General features: G+C 38.9%; 1 protein-coding gene across 1 annotated transcript; it reads left to right on the top strand.

Annotated features, from left to right (window-relative positions):
- Window positions 1-912: 912 nt before the first annotated feature.
- On the top strand, window positions 913-18,465 carry LOC576358 (coiled-coil domain-containing protein 89). The gene is made up of 8 exons (XM_030992090.1): window positions 913-1,025; window positions 9,145-9,437; window positions 10,253-10,432; window positions 11,372-11,469; window positions 11,754-11,890; window positions 13,091-13,173; window positions 13,703-13,796; window positions 17,958-18,465. Exons 1-8 carry the CDS (start codon window positions 969-971, stop codon window positions 18,042-18,044), a joined length of 1,029 nt encoding a protein of 342 aa, XP_030847950.1. The 5' UTR covers window positions 913-968; the 3' UTR covers window positions 18,045-18,465.
- The last annotated feature ends 166 nt before the right edge of the window (window positions 18,466-18,631 follow it).

Genomic DNA, 18,631 nt, shown 5'->3' with positions numbered 1-18,631 from the left:
TTTAATCGTTCGAGCATCCAATTTCTGTAACACTATATATATAAACTGTTATTTTCAAAAACGAAATGATAAACTGTCACAAATACTAAATTTCCTCAAACATTATAACACATTATAAAATTATATGCGGAAGAAGGACTCATTGTAAGCAGATTGCTTGATATTACGACAGCCCCAGACAAAAACTCATAAAATTTATTAACACATTTAAAACACATTTAAAAAGGAAGTCCACCCTGATATTAAGATTATTTTGATAGAACCAGAAAAATGAGAGGAACAGGGAAAGTTTGAGCAAAATCCACATTAAAGATAAAAAAAAAAAATGAAAGCTATGAAATTTTAGTAAGCACTCATTTTTTTTTTTTTTTTTTTTTTTTGGGGGGGGGGGGGCCTCGAAAATTTGAAAAATCGCACCTGTGTACGGGCCCCCGGGCCCCCCGCCCCCCGGGTCCGCCACATCCCTGACTCCCTATGAAGCCCTTTTCCCTCTTTTTTTTCCTCAAATTTTTCTCTCATTTTTTTTTGTTTTTGTTTTTGGAGGGGGGGGGGGGCCTTCGTAAATTTGCAAAATCGCACCCCCCCTTGAGCGCCAGGGAGGGGGGGGGGCATCTTAAAAAAGGTAAAATTATTGTGTTTTCACACCACTGCCCTGACTTCCTATGAATCCCTTTTCCCCCTTTTTTCTCTAACTTTTCTTGCCAAAAATATCCTCCGATCCCCTCATAATTTTTTCAAGGGAACACCCCCCCCCATTTCCTGTGTCACCACCCCTATTTCATGAACCCCCGCTGAGGTATATCATATATAATATTGAGACGAAAATTATTTATTTACCATCCATTGTAAAAAATTATTTTGGCAAAATCGATGAGAAACAAATTTTATATATGCAGCGCAGCCTTGTAGTAAGCCTAGTCGGGTACCATGGTTGACTGTAAACAAGTCAAGAACAAATTCGATTCGAAATGGCAGGCATACGAAGTCCGAAGGAACTAAAAACCATGATTTCAGCAAGCAAGCAGGTAGATAAACTGTAGGAGCAACTAGTCTAGTTATCACACATTTCATGGTATATTTATCAGGAAATTCATGTCATTTTGTAAATCGTTTTTGCTCTTCACTTTGGTCAGTCCCATTCAATCTCTTTCGTGTATGGCAGTCGCTCAGACTTTGAAAATCAATAGGACCCTAGACTATTTTATATTTATATTAGATCTAACTTTAGTATACTAATGCTCTTATGACTAGTATTAGAAGCAATGTCATTACTATAATTTGTTTGTTGATTCTGAAAATTCTCGAACACCACTTTACAATACTTGCCAGAATTCACTAAAAATTGACACTTTCAGAATTCAGTTTCATGACAATTGTCATGATTGTCAATTCTCACGTTTCACAATTGTCATGAAAGGAATTTTTTCCAGGCGAGGAGGGAAATGTACTACTCAAAGGAAATGTACTACTCAAGGGTCAGATAGAGGTAGCCAAGCGTAGGATGCATTATTGCATACATTTGCATTTAACATGTATAGTATATGGGGTTTTGTTATGCATGATTTGGGGTTGGCTATTGATTGTAGATAGAAATAGAAATAGCTTGCATACCCAGGAGGTTTTGAATGTTAAGGACCTGGCAAAGAAAGGGGAAAGGGAAGTTGCTGTAGAATAATGGGCAGAACCCTTCAAGTCAGTGCTACGGTGCAGACGTTTAATGCACGAGGTAGTTTTTATTTATATTAGTGGGAGAAACATTATTCTTGAGAAAGACTTTTTACGTCGGGGATTCTACGCAGTCTAGAGACTGGCCAAGCGACCAGGGAATTCATCGACGGAGATCGAGATAAGCTGTCAAGTCGACGGGGATTCTACGCAGTCTAGAGACTGGCCAAGCAACAAGGACCAGGAGGGACTCACGAGATGGAAGCTGCCCTGTTATAAAGTTATGTTCCATTAAATTGTTTATGTGCTGTTGATGATTTTTTGACGCCACGATTTGTAGGCTGAATATTAAACTTTTATTTAAACTTATACAATTGTGTTCTGGTGTGGTTTTCTGATGAGGTAGCAGTGTAAATAATTAAAAAACAGTCGCTCACGTGACAATTTGGAGGTCCCACCGAGACCCAACTGCTACTTTATTGGAAAGGATTGGGAAATATTACCCTCAGTTCATATTGTGATTTATGTGAAGTGGTTCTCCCAAGGTGTGCATTGAAGCATGGTTCAAGCCTTGGTACATTATTGTGCTCTCTATACTTGCACATTAAAGCATGGACGTTAAGTCAGGCAAGGCTTTAAGCTATTGCAGTTAGGATAGGACAGTTAATTATTGACGGATTTGTCGCGCTGCGAGGATTAGGACATAGGTCGTTTGTCGCCCGAAAAGACAGCGTTTAGGTAAAGGCTAATATACAAAAAGCTTTACAGGGCTGTTGGTCGACGGGATAGCGAATGTGTCGGGAAGAACTATTGTTCTTAGTTCTAACATAATTACTGTCTATTCTGGTATAACTGGTTGATTAGCACGATGGCTAGTATTGAGAAAATCAAAGAATTTTCTTCTCTAGGTAGAGAGATCGGGCTCACTGGAAGTGAGTTGAATAGTTTCGTGTCGGCTCGTTGTAATGAGGTTACTGAACGCGAGAAAGAGGCTCTTGAACGTGAGAGAGAGCGGGAGAAAGAGGCTCATGAACATGAGAGAGAGCGGGAGAAAGAGGCTCATGAATTGCGCTTAGCTCAACTAAAGGCAGAGCAAGCGAAAACGGAAGAGCGCCTTCCAGAGTTTGGTGGGCTAAGATTGAAAGTTGGCAAATTCGATGAAAACACTGATAATTTTGATTCGTATATTACGAAATTTGAATTGATGATGGAGAGTCAACGTGTTCCTGATCATTTGAAGTGTTTGCATTTGATTGCCAATTTGACTGGCAAATCACTTGATGTTGTCAATAGGATGAGTGGTGTTGATCGCACTAACTATGGAAAGGTAAAGCGAGAGATTATGGAATATTTCCATTTGACTGAGGAGGGGTATAAGAAGAAGTTTAGGTCGGCTAGGCCGAGTAAGGATGAACGCCCCAAACAGTTTGCTGTGAGGATGAAGGGGTATTTTGACAAGTGGCTGGAAATGTCTAATATCCAGGAGAATTACGAGTCTTTGGTTGATTTGGTAATGCGAGAGCAATTTGTAAATTGTTGTCCCAGAGAGGTAGTCGGATTCTTGAAAGAGAGGAAGTGTGGAAAGTTGGATGAAATGATTGAAAGTGCTGAAGTATACGTGCATGCACATGGATTGCACACTTTCTCGAGTAATCCTAGAAGCGATAGATTCCATCCAAGTCAAAACCAGAAACAAAACCAAAGACCTGAACCTAAATCAGTCTCTGTCACACAAACAGACAAGAAAACCAAGTCTGCTAGTTTAGTGAGATATGGTAGTAGTGGTGGTGGTACAGGAGTAGAGCGTGGCTGTTACAAGTGTGGTAGCCCCAATCATTTCAAGCGGAATTGTCCGATGATGCCCATAGCTCATTCTGCTCAAGCCATGAGTGTGGAGGACACTATTCCATCTGAGAGTGTGAAGCGTGATGTGTCGGGTTTGCCATCAAATGGGGTAGATTATTCAGGGTCGATAGGAACTTTACGTTCAGACAATAAGCACCCCAATAGTCAGTCAAAATCTCTCGGGCATGTCGAGAATTCTGCGGGTTGTGCTCTGGTTGGTGTGCCATTGATTGAGTCAGAGAGTGATTTGGATGTGGAAACTCTTGGTATGGCATATGATGAGGTTGGAGCGATGTTGAATGATATGCCAGTGGTTTCGGGTAGATTGTTTCCTCTGAGTACGCCCGTGTCCGTATTGAGAGACTCTGGGTGTAGTACAAGTGTGGTGAGAACGAGTTTGATGATGGACGATCAGTTCACGGGAGTAGTCCAGTTAGTTAGACTGATCGATGGTACTCTAAGGCGTTTTCCCAGGGCGAAGGTGTTGGTTGATAGTCCTTATTTCACTGGAGAAATCAGTGCATTGTGTATGCCGAACTGTCTGTGTGACGTCATTATCGGTAATGATGTGAAGGGGGCACGTGAGCCCAAAGATCCTGACTTGCAATGGGTGCCTTGTCGTGTTGAGAATACAGTAAGAAATTCCGATGTTGAAGTCCCGGTTTCGGAAGTTGAGGTTCCGGTTTCTGATGTTCCGGTTTTGGAAGTCGAGGTTCCGGTTTCGGAGGTTGATTCTCCAAGTTTGGAGGAAGCGATGGCTGTTGAGACTAGGGCACAAAAGAAGTTGAAAGCGAAACCTAATCAAGCTTTAAAAGTGAGAGACTCTGGTGTGATTGTGCAGTCAGGAGAATTTTTGCGAGAGCAGAAGGATGATCTTTCACTTCAACCCTTATGGAAAAAGGTGAATGATACAGAGTCTAAATCAAGATTCTTGTTCGTGGTGGAAAAGAATTGCCTATATCGGCAGGATAGGGATAAGAAAGATTCCCGGATAGGAGTTGGTCCGAAGTTGGTTGCTGTTCCTAAGGCACACAGGTCAGAGGTCATGCGCATAGCCCATGATTCGTTGTTTGGTGGTCATCTCGGCATTAACAATACATTGTCAAAGGTCAAAGCTCAGTTTTTCTGGCCAGGTATGACTGAGGATGTTGCCAATTTTTGTCGATCGTGTGATGTGTGTCAGAAGACTGTCAATAAGGGGAGAGTCCCCAAGACTACTCTGGGTAGGTTACCGTTGGTTGGCGTTCCGTTTCAGCGCATTGCTATAGATCTGATGGGTCCGTTACTCCCATCTGCGCGAGGACATACACATATCTTAACAATAGTGGATTATGCAACTAGGTATGTAGAGGCAATACCTCTGAAATCAATATCAACAATCGATGTTGCCGAGGCGCTGGTAACCGTATACAGTAGGGTAGGTGTTCCATGCGAAGTCATGTCAGACTTAGGTACACAATTTGTGTCTGACTTGATGAGAAAGGTGTCACAGTTATTGTCTGTTAAACAAATAACAAGCTCTAGATACCATCCTATATGTAATGGTCTCGTAGAAAGATACAACGCAGTAGTCAAGACAGCTTTGAAGCGTCTTTGTTCGGAAGAGCCACGTCAGTGGGATAGGTACTTACCTGCTTTGCTATTTGCTCTGCGAGAAGCACCCAGTTCTAGCCTTGGGTTTTCTCCATTCGAGTTGCTCTATGGCAGACATGTGAGAGGTCCCATGGACATTTTGAGAGAGTTGTGGACGAATGAGTACATAGAAGCTGAGTTGAAAAGCGAGTATGAGTATGTGATTGACTTGCGAAAGAGATTGGTAGAGTCATGGCAGTTGGCGAAAGAGACGTTGAAGTCTTCGGCGAAGAGGTACAAGGGTTATTATGACCGGAAGGCCAAGAAGCGAAAGTTGAATGTAGGAGATGAGGTTTTGATATTGTTACCTACTATTCAAAACAAGTTGCTTGTCAAATGGCAGGGGCCATTTAAGGTTGTTGGTACCAAGTTCGACTATGACTATGTTGTCGATGTCAATGGTGTCGAGAAGACTTGTCATATCAACCTGCTTACACGATATGTTAGACGAGATGAAGAGATTGCTTCTAGTTGTTTTGAGGTTGGTGCTTGTGAGGGAGAAGTTGGAGAAGGAGAAGTAGAAATTGAGAAGGTCGATGAGTGTTTGAGAGGTCTACCTGACATGCCATGTTCTGTACAGAAGGAGTTTGTAAGTCATGTTCAGGTTGATGAGAAATTGAGTAAGGAATCCCAGGCTAAGGTCAGGAAATTGTTGTGTGAATATCAAGATGTTTTCACGGATGTTCCTAAGAAAACTTCAGTGGCTGAATGCAAGATTCATTTGACTAGTGACGAACCTGTTCGTTCTCCTCCATATAGGGTACCTCAAGCTGTAGAGAGTGAGATAGGGAAAGAGGTTGAGTCGATGTTGAAGTTAGGGGTAATCGAGCAGTCAGACTCTCCCTATGCACATCCGATTGTGATGGTGAGAAAGCCGGATGGTACGAACCGGTTTTGTATCGATTTCCGACGCCTGAACAAGATAACCGTATTCGACCCCGAACCAATGCCTAACCAGCAAGATCTATTTGCCTCTCTTGCAAAGAGTAAATACTTCAGTAAAATCGATCTTACCAAAGGGTATTGGCAAATACCAATGAGAGAGTCGGATAAAGCCAAAACTGCATTCCTTACACCGGTTGGTCAATACCAATTCAGATACATGCCGTTTGGTTTAGTGACTGCAGGAGCGCAGTTCACTAGAATGATGAGGAGAGTTTTGAAGAGCATTCCCAACGTAGTGAATTACATAGATGACATTCTAGTCCATACGGAGACGTGGGAAGAGCATGTCAAAACAGTAGAGATAGTCTTGTGTAGGTTGCGAGAGGCCAATTTGGCTGCGCGTCCCTCGAAGTGTTTCATAGGGTTTAGTTCAATAGACTTCTTAAGACACGAGCTAGGAAATGGAACGATTCTCACTAGTAGTAGACTAACTCAGAAGGCTGTAGAAGCACCTAGACCAGAAACTAAGAAACAAGTCCGTTCGTTTCTAGGTTTGACCGGATACTACAGGGATTATATTCCTGAGTATGCCGACGTAGCATTACCGCTAACGAATCTCACTCGTAAGGGTAGCCCCGGGAAGGTAGAATGGGGGCCGAAAGAAGAAGAAGCTTTCATTAAGCTTAAGGAAAGTCTTGCGAAACCTCCGGTCTTACGGTTACCCGATTTTGACAAACTGTTCATGTTGAAAGTTGACGCATCCGATACCGGATTAGGCGCGGTGCTCATGCAAGAGAGCGATGATGAAGATTTTCCTATTGCATATGCAAGCAAAAAGTTGTTGCCTAGGGAAACTAGATACTCCACAGTCGAAAAGGAATGTTTGGCGATTGTGTGGGCTGTCCGCAAGTTCGAGTACTTTTTGTACGGTAGGGAGTTTGAAATTCACACTGATCATAAACCCTTGTTGTACATACAAACCAATAAGATGACAAACAAGCGCATTATGAGATGGAGTCTAAGTCTCCAAGAGCATAGGTTCCGTCTTGTGTCTGTGAAAGGATCAGAAAATAAGGCTGCTGACCTATGGAGCAGATTGCTGTAATTTATGATGTTGTGATGGATGTTTGTTTCAATCCTATTCAAGAATGGATTACCCGTGTTATTATTTTGTTAAAGATATAATACTATTGACAAGAACAAAACATCTAACAACCAAGAAGTTATTACATTGTACACATCATTAGATTTGTTATGACTATTGTGTGGTTTTATTGCAAAAACTACTGAAAGTATCATCTCTTTTCTTTCAGGAACCCGGTCTACCGACTCGACTCGTCTTCGCGGTTATAGGGCTTAGTTAAGAAGTAGAGTATGTGTACTTTAATGTAATTAGGACTTCTTAAGGTAGAAAATTGTATAAGCGTAAATATGTAAGCCTGTACGTATCAATTCAGTTGTCTTGCTCATTTTGTGAGACACTTGCTAGTTGTTGATAAACATATCAAGTCATTTGAGTTTTCGAGTGCTGACAATAGAAAAGAAAACGTTAATACATGTATGAATATTAATTGTTAGAAATACAAGAATGTTGATAAACATGTTGCTCGAAGTTTCATTAGACAGAAAAAGACAAATCCAATTACAAATTTGTCATTTATGTTGTATCAAGCTGTTCCAAAAGTTTGCAAAGTGCTGAAATTATGTATAACTCACAGGTTTTAAGTTGATTTATTACTGTTCATATTCCTCTTCATGAGAGTAATTACACAATGATAAAATAGGAGTTTTATGCTTGTTGTACTATGAATAGTTTGACAATATTGTCAGTCGATAGACAAGACCACTGTCACAACATGTCTTGTGATTATTTGTTGTATAAAATTGTATATGTAAAACAAACAAAAGAGAGAAAAGAAATAATATCTAAGAAAAAAAAAATTCATGATTTTGTGATATAATCGTGTACCCTTAGTTATATCTTAAGGTGAGGGATATTGTCATGAAAGGAATTTTTTCCAGGCGAGGAGGGAAATGTACTACTCAAAGGAAATGTACTACTCAAGGGTCAGATAGAGGTAGCCAAGCGTAGGATGCATTATTGCATACATTTGCATTTAACATGTATAGTATATGGGGTTTTGTTATGCATGATTTGGGGTTGGCTATTGATTGTAGATAGAAATAGAAATAGCTTGCATACCCAGGAGGTTTTGAATGTTAAGGACCTGGCAAAGAAAGGGGAAAGGGAAGTTGCTGTAGAATAATGGGCAGAACCCTTCAAGTCAGTGCTACGGTGCAGACGTTTAATGCACGAGGTAGTTTTTATTTATATTAGTGGGAGAAACATTATTCTTGAGAAAGACTTTTTACGTCGGGGATTCTACGCAGTCTAGAGACTGGCCAAGCGACCAGGGAATTCATCGACGGAGATCGAGATAAGCTGTCAAGTCGACGGGGATTCTACGCAGTCTAGAGACTGGCCAAGCAACAAGGACCAGGAGGGACTCACGAGATGGAAGCTGCCCTGTTATAAAGTTATGTTCCATTAAATTGTTTATGTGCTGTTGATGATTTTTTGACGCCACGATTTGTAGGCTGAATATTAAACTTTTATTTAAACTTATACAATTGTGTTCTGGTGTGGTTTTCTGATGAGGTAGCAGTGTAAATAATTAAAAAACAGTCGCTCACGTGACAACAATCCTTGAGCCCTCATTTGGTTCAGTTGCGATTGTCACGCTAATGCGGTAATTTTGGGAGATGAGTCAACAACTTTCTCGTCAAATCAGGGGCCCGTTTCTCGAAACCAATGACAAGACAGTCATAACTTTATTTGCCAACTACGGGATGTCTATGAATAGTGAATGTCTTTCCTAAACTGTTTCACAAAGAGCTTACTAGTATACTAGCTAGATATCTCATGAAATCAATACTATCGGCGAGATGAGGGGCCAAGACATAGCCTTAGTCGCAATTGTTGTCGACCTGCGAGTACCTGTCCTCTCACGATACGTACATTGGTGGCGCAAGTATTTTGAAACGCGAGAATTGATGACGCTTAGCCCTAGAAGAAATAAAATTAGACAATCTACAAACAATCTACTTCTACTACAGGATGTGGAGGTAATGAATGCCAGTCTGGACAAACTGAAGCGCTTGACGCATGAGGACAAGACGGAAGCCGCCATGCTACGGTCACGTATCGATGAGCAGGGGCAGCTGATCTGCATTCTGAAGCAGCGAGCGGATGAGTCGCTTCTCAAGGCCCAGACCCTGGACCGGATCAACAGAGAGCTGGAGAAGTTCCGGGAGCATGCCCAGGAGATGCTGGAAGGAGAGATCAAGAAGTTCAACATGGTGGATCGCAGGTTTCAAGAGTTGGCCGAGAACCATGAGGAAATGATCAGGTATGCTCAAGGATTTTGTGAAATGTACTTGGCCAGGTTCAATACGCAAAAAATAAAGGGTTAAAGTTGCATTTTGGTTTATGCAATATTAGAGTTGTGATTAGATAATGGCCCGGAATTCACAAAGGAGGTTTAAATTTAACCCATGTTTCAGATGTTTATTTACATGACCCATGGTCTAAAATTAGCGCAAAATAAGCGCGACACAGTCAGAGGTCCAATATTAGACGCACGCAAGGCAAGGTATCTTTGTTTCGCCCTAATTTTTGAACGATGGGTTATGATAAACTGCCTTTGTGAATTCGGGCCATAATGTTTGTTCCAGAGTTGAATTAAGGATTAATGTAAGAGGATATTGACCTGGGATCAGGTTACATTGACCCAAAGTAAATTGTCAAGGTCAAGGGTAATTCAATATTCCTTGGAAGTACAATTGATACTGAAATATTTACCAAATTTATGCTACTTGTCTGTTGATAGTCAGAATAATATTCAAATTTATATTGGGCATTTGTATAGGTGTGGTCTATTCTGCACAGTTGTATAGACACACAAGGAAAATAGCGGTAAAATACAAGTCCAAATGAGTGCCATATCTTAGTGTCAAGCATGATATTATCAATGCAGGATTGTTTTAAAGGATGAGTTTTCAACTTGGATAATTCTAAGGATATTGTAGTTTGTGAACTCTGTTTTATGCTCCAAACAGATTGAAGGTTTAATGACCATTTCTTGTACAGGTGTAGTTTAATTATGAATGCTTTGCTGGCATCCTCCTGGTGAAATTCAGCTATCATGATTGTCTTTGGATACAGGTTCAAAGATGAGTACAAGAGGCAGAATGAGATCCTGAGGACAGAGAATCAAAGGCTCCGAGAAGACAATGGCAACCTCTTCTCAGGAGCGATAGAGGAGCGGGATCAGAAGATTAAGGAACAACAGAAGGACCTCAAACTCCTGAAGGGACAGGGTAGAGACATGGAAAGAAGATGCAGGTAATAATGATCAACTTGTTGACGGTTTTCTTGTGGAATAGATTTCTTGTCGTCGCGGGCAGCTCTTGGACGGCAGCCATGTAAATACAGACTCTACAAAGTCCTCAAGCAGGTTCAGCTTGACACTGGCATCTCCATGCGGTGCGGGCCATGACTATCATGAACAGCTCGTCAAAGACATCTTTGAGTGAACTGCCGGCGAAGCTTCTTGTCTCGTTCAGTACAATCCTCTCATTCCTATAGGCTTCAAGTGTATCAAGCACCAACATATATTTTACTCTGCATACTAATATTCTTTGTTATTATACTATATTCAACCTCTGAGTTTCAGATATTACTTTTATAAAGAGGTATTGAAATTATAACAAACACTCTCAACTGACATAAAAAATTGGCTTCTTGCTAGTCAATTCTATTCTGTGCAAAAAGAATTTGAATTGTCTTTTTTAGCTCATTTATCTCTCAAACTATCAGCATAAAAAGAAACTTAAAAATATAATACACTACTTGCTGATATGCATATACATCAACTAACATAATGAAACAAAAGAAACATCGAGTTCTTTGAAAGCTTTTCACTATCAGAGCTGTTGGAATCCACCTTTTGTTTATTCAGTAGATTTCATTAAACAGTTGGAATTACAAAACTTGCAATGTCTTTTTACAGAAGTAATCTACAATGTAAAGTTGATATTTCTAATATAAGATACCAGCATGGATTCCCAAAGCATCTACAGCAAAAAGAAATTGCTTGTTTGGCACCCTTCACATTTGGTGAACGGTCGATTGCCCGACACTCTTCATGTAATTGATACATATTTTCTTTGAGGCCTGTTTAATAGCAGGAGATCTGAAATCATCAAAACTGTTACATATATGTCATTTAATTATCCTGATAATTATGATGATGAAATGGTTTCTTGAAACTTTTCACAACAGTTTGCTACAGGAAGAAATGACTGAGAAGGAAAGACAGCACATAGAGATTGCAAAGAGCCTGGAAAAGGAGCTGAAATCTGCTAAGAATCAAATGAAAGGTGAGAGAATAGCCTCTACAATATCTGTATTAGAATGTTTATCTATTCTTTAGCAGATTATTTTTGTTGAATAGCCTAACCTCTGAAGTGGCTAGCAGCCTCAATCTTTTCAATTATGCTCCTTCCTGCAGTTGACTAAATAATAAATGTTGAATCAACGGACTAAAACCCAATAACTTGAGGGTCAATATACCTGTAGTGAGGGCCATATGCACAGTTTAAACAAAAGATAAATGTCACTACAATATCTTGTTAATCACCAAGTATACTTTTGTGTTTTTTAGAGGTGCTGGCACAACTTAAGCAAGAGAGGGACAGTAAGATGGCTACGGATTCTAGCAATACCATGAGGTTGGAGAAACTTAGCAGGGAGAGACAAGAGTTCTTAGATCTTTCAATGCAGAGAGGGAAATTAATTCAGGTCAGTGAAATTACTGGATGAGACATAGAGAAGTTGAGGTAATGAAAATTATAATAGCATTAACAAAGACAAGTACATGATGGGTCATGATGGGTCCAGCGGTATATATCATTTGATTTGGAAGATTCCAAGACATCTACCCCAGGGCATACTCTGTCCAGGGTGGGACAACTACTCCATGAAAACTATCTCCAAGGACTACTCCCAAACAACTATTCCCCTATGACAAGAGCCCTCCACCAACAATGCCGCAAGGACACCCCCCCCCCATACCCCCACACTGACAACTACCCCCTTATTTAATCAACTATTCCCCTATGACAAGAGAACTCCATTAACCATGGCGTAAGGACAAACCCCCCCCCTCCATACCCCCACACTGACAACTACCCCCTTATTTAATCAATTATTCCCCTATGACAAGAGCCCTCCATCAACGATGGCGCAAGGACACCCCCCCCCCCCCCAATACCCCCACACTGACAACTACCCCCTTATTTAATCAACTATTCCCCTATGACAAGAGCCCTCCATCAACAATGCTGTAAGGACAAACCTCCTCCCCCACCCCCAACACCCCCACACTGACAGCTTCCCCCTAATTTAATGAATCCTTAGCTCAGGGATTATTGGGTCATATTTAAAAGCTAAGTTTTTATGGTAGGAGTAATTGCACTTGGAAGAATAAATGGCTACTGAAAAGTTCATTGAAGTCAGAAAAGTGGTACTAACAAACACATTGTACCTTTTTATTTTGTACGTTAGTTACACTTCTTGTTACATATTATATTTTTAAAGTGGGAAGAAAGTGTACCTTTACAATTTCTGAAGCTTTTTTGAAGTACATTGAGATGTAACATCATAATATGATATGCCCCTAACAAGAACGGAATATCATTGTTGTTATTATGTTATACAGTAGGCTTGCGGATGCACCATGTGAGAGAGAGGGAGGAAAAGGACTGTTGGTGTAGTCTTGAAAAAGACTTGGTTACCGGTATCTTTCTTAGCTTATAGTTCTAAGGAGAAATATAGCACCGATTGGAGAGGATGGGTGGCGGGAGTGGCTCGACGTTTCGAACAGCTTGACTGTCCGTCGTCAGGAGTTATTTTGTTGTTGTAGCATCAAATGAAAACTTTGTAGTAGAAAAGTACATGTAAAAGTTTTAATATGATGTCTTTGTTTTGTTTATTTGATAGGACAAACAGCGAGAGATCAAACAGATGGTGGACAAAGTTAAGGAAGCAGAGAAGGCTCTTCATAAAATGGAGGAGAAATTTGAGTGAGCATTTTAAGAATATTATGCTGCCATTGCAATACAAGATGAATATTATGCAAATGCTGGTTATATATTGGTAGAGAGAATCTCCCATATATAGAGAGACCAGGGGCCCGTCTTACAAAGAGTTAATATCAATCGCAACTTATTTGCGATTGATATTAATCGCAACTATGTACATAAGAGATAGGGGACTACAAATTTGTGATTGATAGGAGGACTTGCGATTGATTTGGATCAATCGCAACTCTTTGTAAGACGGGCCCGATCTAAAAACATAGTGAACTTTATTTATGCATTCTGTACATGTATAGATTTGCCAGTTTGTTCTCAATTGTATATATTATACATGTATCACCATTTTGCTGTAGATAAATAATTAATTTGGTAACTTACTGGATATTTCAAGTAGGCCGGTCATTATGTATACCTACATACGGGTATACATTTTTTTAATTTTTTTTTTTTGCGTGGGGGGAATCTTCAACTGTGTTCTGTAATATATATTATGTCATATTTATGACCATATTAGGAGAGAGGCTGCTCTTGTATCAACCAATCTACAAGTCATCAGATTAAAGGATCAGAGAGATGAAGCAGAGAAGGATCTCTCAGGGCTCAAAATGGTAAGCATCAGTGTTTGCTCATTTATTTCTTTTTTTTAATATTTTTTTTACTTTAAATGAACAAACAAATATAATTGTATTTCCATGATCAGTAAAACTATAGCTGTCACTTTACAAAAATATACATATTTCATGCTTTACATGTTTCGAAACAACAAGTTGTCATTCACTCCCCTAACTTTAACAAACAGAACAATAAAGATCAAAATGTCAAACAATTAAAAACAAACTAACTGCTCTAAACACATTTGTCCTTTAACATACATAAAAAAATAATATCTCCAAATAGCACTAAAAGTCCATATAATACCATCCAACTAATACACTAACAAATGTCAAAATAACCAACTCTACATGTACGTAAAATTCAACAACTCAATTAAGCACTAGCATACATAATGTCAGCCTGAGCTTTCAGTGACAAGCCCTCAGCTAGTTTCATCTTTCAAAACAATCATGAGAGTCTGAATCGAAAATCACAAAAAGAATCAAACTAAATGAGATAGATACAACACATCCAACTTTTCATTTAACCAATTTTGCTTGTGATACTAAAACATTATGTCTGAAATAGCAACTCATCTGTACTAAAAGTAGTATTAGTAGTAGAAAAACAATAATAATAGTAATAATAATAATAATAATGATAACAATGTCTTGCTTATATCCAGAATAGCCTCTTCACTGTTATGTACTGTTCAGCCAAAGAACTCTACAACAATCCAATGCTTTTTCAATGGCTTCTGAAATACAGTCCATTATACTACTAAAGAAGTAATTAAGCTCCGACAATTACCACTACCGTTAGTAGCTAGCCCACTAATGATCAAGAAATGATATCACTAAAGACATGACATCTGGACCATATGGGAGAAGTGAACCTTAGAAGCTTGGAAAAATCATTTCACTCTTTGTTTAATTTGTATAAAACTTATTTACATCATGTATAAACACAAAGATATAGAAGATAAATCCAATACTACACAACAATAAGAATCAACTTGCCTTTAAAAAAAAATACATTTTGAGTGCAGATACCTTTAACAATTTGTATTTTATGTTACATATCACAGACAATAAAATAAAATAACAACCATACATGTTATTTTAAATGAACAAACAAATATACTCTTATTTCCATGATAAAACTGTCATGTTACAAAATATACTTATTTCATGCTTTACACATTCCAAAACAAGTTGTCATCCACTTTCCTAACTTTAACAAACAAAACAACAAAGATCAGAATGTCAAACAAAAAACAAACTAACTGCTTTGTACACATTTGCCCTTTGACATACATACATAAACAATTATCGCCAAATAGTACTAAAATCCCTATAATACCATCCAACTTACAATACAAATACACTAACAAATGTTAAAATAAACTCAAGAAGGAACCTGTACATAAAATTCAACAACTCAATTAGCTATGACCTACATATGTCAGCCTTCAACGATAAGCCCTTAACTAGCTTCATCTTTCAAAACAATTAGAATCTGAATCGACTAAAAATCACAAAAAAATCAAACTTATCAGTTCGTCGGCTCTGCGAGATACATACATGACCAAAGTTTGTCAGGAATCCATCAATCAGTTCTTCACATAACGCGATCACGAGAACGGGACGTACGTATGGACGGACAACCCGAAAACATAATGCCTCCGGCTACTTCGTAACGGAGGCATACAAATTATTGTAGAGTTCTTCCTATCATTGTTATCTTCACCAATTAAGCATGTATTTTGTTTGTTTTACCAAGCCCAACCAAAAATATCAGTTTATATAACTAATTATACAATTAAAGAAAAAAGGTCAAAAGTGAAACATTAATAGAATATAAAAACTGTATGACTACAAGTACAACCAACTTTGTATGCCACACCTGAAATATATTTTTATAAATGAGAGGAATTTTTTGTAGAGAACAAAAATCTCTCCATTGCTTCAGATTTGTTTTATATTAAAATATTGGATGTTGTGCCCACAGCACTTGCTTCCTAATCCATATATGCCTCACACATTAAAAAGTAACAGGACAATCTGTTATTATCCTACATGAAACTTCTGCGATATTCAGAGCGAAATAATATGGCTGTTTTGAAGATTTAACCCACTTACTATAAAACATTGAGATTGACATTCTCTTATGTAAATAATTTCTTTGTAAACAATGTCAGCATTACAATCCTGAAACACTATTTACAGAAAACACAAATTAATAACATTTCAAAAATATCATATCCAGCTCATATTGAGATTGGAGGAGTGCAGAAATCTCAAGGTAGTGAAGTAGAAAAATATCACATCCAGCCCACTGTCACTGAAAATGGTGTCAAAACAGCAACAAAACACACAAGGAATCAGCCTTATACTTCATCTTCCGAAATATCAGCACCTTCCAAATCTGCAACACTGACGCTGACAATTTCATCACCCCTTCGCTCAATAAAGAGGGTCACAGGAAGATCACGAAAGGACACACCAGCATAGCTCCTGTCCAGAGTGATGGAACTTCCTCCTTGGACCAGCAAATCCATTGGGTATCTTCCAAATCTGCAACACTGACGCTGACAATTTCATCACCCCTTCGCTCAATAAAGAGGGTCACAGGAAGATCACGAAAGGACACACCAGCATAGCTCCTGTCCAGAGTGATGGAACTTCCTCCTTGGACCAGCAAATCCATTAAAAAAGTGTCCCCTTACCCCCCCCCCCCCCCCCCCCCCCCCCTGCTCATTTATTTCTTTGTCTATGTTAAGACTACTGCACATCTTAGGACCTGACTAGATCTGGATTTTTGTATTAAAGATAAAGGTGAGTTCTGGTCATCTGATTGCATTGTGAAAGAAAATTAGGTGTGGAATGGATCAGAAAAAGTTGATCATGTAGCATGTAAATATTAGTGTGTACTGCAAAGTTTTGGAGTCATCAAAATCATAATAAATTTGGCCCAGTCTTGGTAAAGTAACAAGCACTGTTCACAGAAATATGTATATGGTACTACACAAATGGTGTCGGGACTAACCTTGATTTCCTAAACTTTCTATGCTCATTACTCAGCCAGTATACATTTTCTACCAAAATTATTTGGCAAATGACATTTATTTGTAATCTTGAACATTCAGTGTAAGTTTCATTTGATTCTGGAGAATTCATTTTCTTTTTTTTTACCAGAACTCACCTTTATCTTTAATCAAAATACCTGTATAAAATAATAGGGAGGCGAGTTGGCTCAATCGGTAAAGCGTCTGCCTGTCGAACCAAAGATCTTGGGTTCAAATCCCACCCAGGCGGATGACTGAAGCCTGTGTTGTGTGTTAACGTGCCCCTCCCCGTGTTTCATAGATTCAGGCTATGTTAAGTGGAAAAAACTCCGTCCCTCGGATAGGACGTTAAATGGAGGCCCCGTGTACAGGAGAGTCACCACCCTTGCACGTTAAGAACCCATTGCACTATTCGTATAAGAGTGGAAGGAAACCCCGGTGTAGTGGTCCACCTGCCGACACCTCACTCAGGCAAAGTATATACAGCATCTGCAAGAATCTTCAGTATTGAAGGAGGCAAAGTATCTTGAAGAAGAAGAATATGAAATTTTGATTTTATCACTTGTTCTCATCACTGAGATCTCGCGTTGTCATACAAATATAGAACTTGTAGTTTGTGTAGAGCTTTTCAGTCAGAGATAATTCCCAATCTGCTGTGCATTGTAATACCAACAGCATGACAGACCACGGACTAATATTCGATTTGACATTTTCACAGACTAGAACTTAAAAGGCTTAAAATACCTTGAAGTTTGAAGTTACCGGGGTAATATTGATCTCATTTTATTCATGAGGAAATGAAGATAATGTGAAGAAGAAGAAATGAGTGCTTATTTATGTACCAACCAATTATTTGGTCCAGAGGGGACCCTAAAACTTACAAACTCTGCTTTTACCAGGGTCTCCTCATCTTTCTTTTAGTTTACTTTTTTATCTTTTTATCATTGCCATAACTTGTTTTGCATTGTAAATGTGTAATGATCTATAAATGTTATGCTCTTTGTGACATTTGAAAGAAAGACAAATAAATATCTTATGTTATCTCACCTTTCTGGTGGTGCATTTTGACTTTAACAGTGATTGATCCATTTTGCCTTTCTCCACACAGGAGTATGCAGCCTATAAGAAGCACACTGCAAACTTGTTAGCCAAGGAGAAGACGCTCAATTCAAAACTCAGGAATCTATGCTCATGATCACCACCAGAGACGCCTTTCACATGAAGAGGAAATTTGTGTACACCAATGTTTATAAAAGCAAACAAAGCACTGTGACTGCAAATTGCAAAGTGGGTGTACACACGAGATACATATATCGTCAGCCTCGCAAGCACCTTTGAGTATAGGCTACTAGATATATGGCAGTCTAAAAAATAATGGATTGAATCTGATCGCATTGGATGGTTATTCACTGCTGTGTACAAGCGTGTGACAAATGAATTCTTTCTATATAGAGTTGACTCTTTCCATTCATACCAAGTTGTGAGGTATGCCAACCAAATATGAACTAATTGCATGGTGCAAATAATGAGTTTGCATAAACTTCAAATATTATTTTGGTACAACATACATGTATGAGTCTTTCATCAATTAAAGGTAATACAAAGTTTTGGGAAATTTTGAAAATTGGGTGGATCGTCATTCTTACAATTTTTATATATTTGGATGCCCCTGTAGATGTATTATAAGCACTAGAAAATTTAGTCCCTAAAACACTTCTGCTTTTGAGAAAAATAAAATATAAAAATTTACCGGTGCTCCCGGTAAATGTTAATAAATTTCAA

Source organism: Strongylocentrotus purpuratus, unplaced genomic scaffold, assembly GCF_000002235.5.
Source record: "Strongylocentrotus purpuratus isolate Spur 01 unplaced genomic scaffold, Spur_5.0 spur5_contig_846, whole genome shotgun sequence".
NCBI lineage: Eukaryota > Metazoa > Echinodermata > Echinoidea > Camarodonta > Strongylocentrotidae > Strongylocentrotus > Strongylocentrotus purpuratus.
The sequence above is the reverse complement of the archived record's forward strand: the minus strand, read 5'-3'. Positions and strand labels throughout refer to the sequence as shown.

Coding starts and splice junctions, on each gene's coding strand:
- LOC576358 (XM_030992090.1), top strand. CDS start 969: ATGGCAGGCATACGAAGTCCGAAGGAACTAAAAACCATGATTTCAGCA. Junction 10,433..11,371: donor GACATGGAAAGAAGATGCAG/GTAATAATGATC, acceptor TTTTCACAACAG/TTTGCTACAGGAAGAAATGA. Junction 11,891..13,090: donor AGAGAGGGAAATTAATTCAG/GTCAGTGAAATT, acceptor TTTATTTGATAG/GACAAACAGCGAGAGATCAA.